Source organism: Micropterus dolomieu, linkage group LG09, assembly GCF_021292245.1.
Source record: "Micropterus dolomieu isolate WLL.071019.BEF.003 ecotype Adirondacks linkage group LG09, ASM2129224v1, whole genome shotgun sequence".
In the NCBI taxonomy this organism is placed as follows: Eukaryota; Metazoa; Chordata; class Actinopteri; order Centrarchiformes; family Centrarchidae; genus Micropterus; species Micropterus dolomieu.
Window position 1 is genome coordinate 22,606,767 of NC_060158.1, and position 4,270 is coordinate 22,611,036.

Consider the following 4,270-nt stretch of genomic DNA (forward strand, 5'->3'; position numbering starts at 1 on the left):
AACATTATGTTGCGGCAGTTGTGTGTGGCGTCGCTATGACGACAAGCTATGTACTATCTCTGGGTACTATCTGCAATGGAAAACGGAGCAGGGCCGAGTAGAGTCGAGTCTATCGATTTGCGCTATGGTAGCATTTTTCTGCAAGGCAGCATAGATCGTCAGAACACCGGCAACAGTTCAACGTTTAGTCCTAAAAGACGATGCAACTCCGACTCTGTTTGGGCCTGGAAATCCACAATCACAACCTGTAAGTAGACTTTATTGGTTGTGAATTATATTTAAAATAAACACGGCAATGTAACTTCACAGACTGTTGAAGTACGGAGTTGTTGTAAACGTTGGCTAACAAAGCTAAAGTTATAACTATAATGCTAATGTTACACCTGATGTGAAAGCTACTGAGCAAACTTTCAAATTGTTTGGCCAATTTTTATGTAAAATTTAGTTGAAATATGGCAACTTTTGTAATAGTCTATGGTAAGATGTGGAACAATGATGTTGTGGACTTGAGAGTAACTTATACCATCTGCTAGGTTACGGTCGCAGTCTGAAGGGGCTTTGATTTGGATCACACTACCTTGTTTCTTACGATCTGCCCTTCTCTGCTTCTGATTGGCTAATAGTCCTTACCTGGGAACTGCACATGTGCAACTCCCAACAAAGATTTTGTATAAGTAAGATGCATCACTCTGTAGCTCAAGAGGGGAACACAATATGGTGTTTTTTGAAAATTAAACCATGTAAACCTGTTCTGGTACAATCCCTAAATATTTTGAACCTGAAAATGAGGATAATACAACCTCTTTAAAACATACTTTTACAGGAGAGCCTTTACTGATTTTATTTTATTATCTATACATTTTATATTTACCTTTAACGTGTAATTTAGTCTCTTAAGTGTTTTCTTGCTTTTATCGTGTCTGTTTTTATGCACTTTATTGTTTTTGCACTTGTTAAAGCAATTCGTAACCTGTTTTTGAAAAGTGCTCTATAAGATTATTAATTTTAGATTTTTATTACCTCCTCCAAAATCTCCAACGCCAGACACCCGACATCCAAGTTTACTGAGGACAGTGATATGACGAATGGGATTTTAGCAGGTAAACATAAACATTAGGCCTGTACATGGTTGTTTACTAATGTTACAGTTACTCTAATTAGGTGAAGTGACCTAAACTAGGACCCATGCAATGTTAGATATTGTTTGTGTGTAGCTTTAGCTTATGGCTATAGATCGCTAGCTATATCAAAAGCAGTAGTTGTAGTAAATAGGTTTATAATTTTATTATTATTGTAAGTTAAAAAAGTGTTTTTGTAAAAGGGCCAAGGAGCTGAAAAATAAACTAATTTTATTTTGGTTAAAATTGATTTTATTACATTGATTTTATGCAGGTGAAACTCACTCACAGGATAATGCGTTTGCAGTCACATGATTCCAATGACGCTCGAAATTAAGAATGAGACAGGAGGTAAAAGGCAGAATGGACGAGAAGGAGGAAAGCCTCTACTGTACTAGTTATTGTTTACTCATTGTGTCATCCCGAATGAAATGTGGAATCGTCCAATTCATTCTGGTTTTCAAAAAAATTATTTTGAGGTTCACAATGACCTTTGACTCAGAAGTGTCACCTGTTCAGTGTCCGACCAACTGTGAAATATGGTCATAATGTCCCCTTCTGTTCCTGAGTTATGGTGTTTAATAATGGCTAAAAACATTGTTTTTCAGGACATTATGATGACCTTTGACCTTTTAAGAAAAAATCTTTACACAGTAGTCAAGTACATGTGCACATGCTTGGCCAATACATGTATTATAATCCCTCATTAAATCAGTTTAACAATTGATATTCACTGGAATCATACATAAAAAGCATCAATATAGTGATTACTTCCCTGTAGCCAGAAATATACTTTATACCTTTTTTATATCCCCCGACTTCCAAGTATTCTCTACATATATTATGAGTCAGGACAGGATGTAAGTACAGTCAGTCATTTTAGGTTTCTAGGCATTAACTTATATATTTTAATACTGGTGATAATACAATGCACCACTAGGTTTTTCTGTTTACTTCCTTTTTAAAAAAAATCCATTTTGACAGTGTGTACTATCAAAACACACTCTCTGCTTCCAAAACTCATTCAAAATGTGCTTTAATAAGCTGTTTATTCCAGTCTAATGTCTCAAACAATAATAAAAAATATGACATATTTCATGGTGGTGTGAAACATTGGGTAGAAACACAGTTTACATTTTGACGCATTATAAGGCCAGCTAAGCCAATCACGGCTACCAATTTACTCCAGGGTCAGAGCTGTTACCTCGGAGTGTGTTGAGAGCTCCCTCCACGCTGCCGCTCAGGAGGAAGAGCTCAGTAGCCACAGTGACCAGGTAGCAGCGTGAGGCTCCATCTTCATTCCCAAACAAACCCTTCAGTGTGGAGTACTCGATTTTTGCAATGGACAGCACCTCCACCACCCTCCGACCCTATATGTGTGTGTTTGCGCACACACACAAACACACACGCGCGCACACACACACACACACACACAATACAAGGCAATACCTTAACATAATTGTGTCTTAAATTATATTTACTTCTACCAGCATTTATTTTTTAAAAAAGTATGATTATGATTACAAAAATAATCCAATCTTTGTATACCTGCAGTATTTCTGAGTTACCATAAAACCAAAAAAGTTTCTAATCACATCTTAAGAACAAACAGCTGAATTGCCTTTTGTAAAATATGGACATCAAGTTGTTGAATGTAAGATCAGGCCTTTTTTCATTCAAAAAGAGATTAAAGCCGGTTAGATAAGATCCCTTGAGTCAAGACATCTCAGAAAAACTGCACATTAATGTTGTTCTATAGGCACACACATCATTTACCGGACTGTCTTGACTCAAGATAGCGGGCAGGCCATGACAGATTCCATCAGATGTAAACGGGAGATAGATGTGTGAAATACACAAAGACTGTAATTTTACCTTGGCCCATTGATGCGTTTTGTGGTACCTCAACATGAGAGAGACTCCAATTCTGCCTAAAAAGCTCCTGATCAGGTTGTCCTCATTTTCAGTCTGACACACTGAAGATCAGAACAATCAAATGATCAGGAATCAGACATGTCAGATTAGTAATTACACAGAAACATGTTTTGGAAACAAATGCAGTTACTTCCTTTTTAAGTCTAGAGTAACATGGGTTTACTTGTGTCAGCGAAGGCAGCAAAGGGCAGTGACAGCTTGTCTTTGCTCTCAGACAGGAGCGCTATGGCAATGCGACCGCTGATTCGCTCCACTTGGTTGGGATGTTGGCTGGATTGACAGATGGACCTGAAAACCTCCCCCATCCGCCTCCAGTCCTCCTGCTTGGTACAAAGCTGACAGACAGAAAGCAAAATGACAAACTGAACACAAAACCTTTGATAAGTTGACAAAAGTAATCTACTAAAGAGAAGAACCAACCTCTACTTCTACAATGGCATGGGCCAAATTCAGGTACTCTGGAAAGGGTGCACTGCTGGATAACCTTTTATAATAAAGATAAAAGGTAGAATAATTAGTCATATAGGTGCTGGTCATATAATTGGAATATCATCAAAAAGTTGATTTATTTCAGTAATTCCATTCAAAAAGTGAAACTTGTATAATGTATACATTCATTCCACACAGACTGATATATTTCAAGTGTTCATTCCTTTTAATTTTGATGATTATAACTGACAACTAATGTAAACCCCAAAATCAGTATCTCAGAAAATTTTGAATAGGTTCAATTTTGAAGACACCTGGTGCCACACTCTAATCAGCTAATTAACTCAAAACACCTGCAAAGGCCTTTAAATGGTCTCTCAGTCTAGTTCTGTAGGCTACACAATCATGGGGAAGACTGCTGACTAGACAGCTGTCCAAAAGACGACCATTGACACCTTGCACAAGGAGGGCAAGACACAAAAGTTCATTGCTAAAGAGGCTGGCTGTTCACAGAGCTCTGTGTCCAAGCACATTAATAGAGAGGCGAAGTGTACAAGCAATAGGGATAACCGCACCCTGGAGAGGATTGTGAAACAAAACCCATTCAAAAATGTGGGGGAGATTCACAAAGAGTGGACTGCAGCTGGAGTCAGTGCTTCAAGAACCACCACGCACAGACGTATGCAAGACATGGGTTTCAGCTGTCACATTCCTTGTGTCAAGCCACTCTTGAACAAGACAGCGTCAGAAGCGTCTCGCCTGGGCTAAAGACAAAAAGGACTGGACTG

At 38.3% G+C, this 4,270-nt stretch overlaps 1 protein-coding gene across 1 annotated transcript in view; it reads right to left on the reverse strand.

Annotated features, from left to right (window-relative positions):
• Positions 1-4,270, reverse strand: part of LOC123976834 (protein TOPAZ1-like) — a 10,298-nt gene that overhangs the window by 4,534 nt on the left and 1,494 nt on the right. The window contains exons 3-6 of the mRNA XM_046059192.1: positions 3,474-3,537; positions 3,217-3,388; positions 2,994-3,094; positions 2,323-2,488 (exon numbers count right to left, since the gene is read on the reverse strand). Coding sequence (XP_045915148.1) covers positions 2,323-2,488; positions 2,994-3,094; positions 3,217-3,388; positions 3,474-3,537 — 503 coding nt within the window. The remainder of the gene's footprint in view (positions 1-2,322; positions 2,489-2,993; positions 3,095-3,216; positions 3,389-3,473; positions 3,538-4,270) is intronic.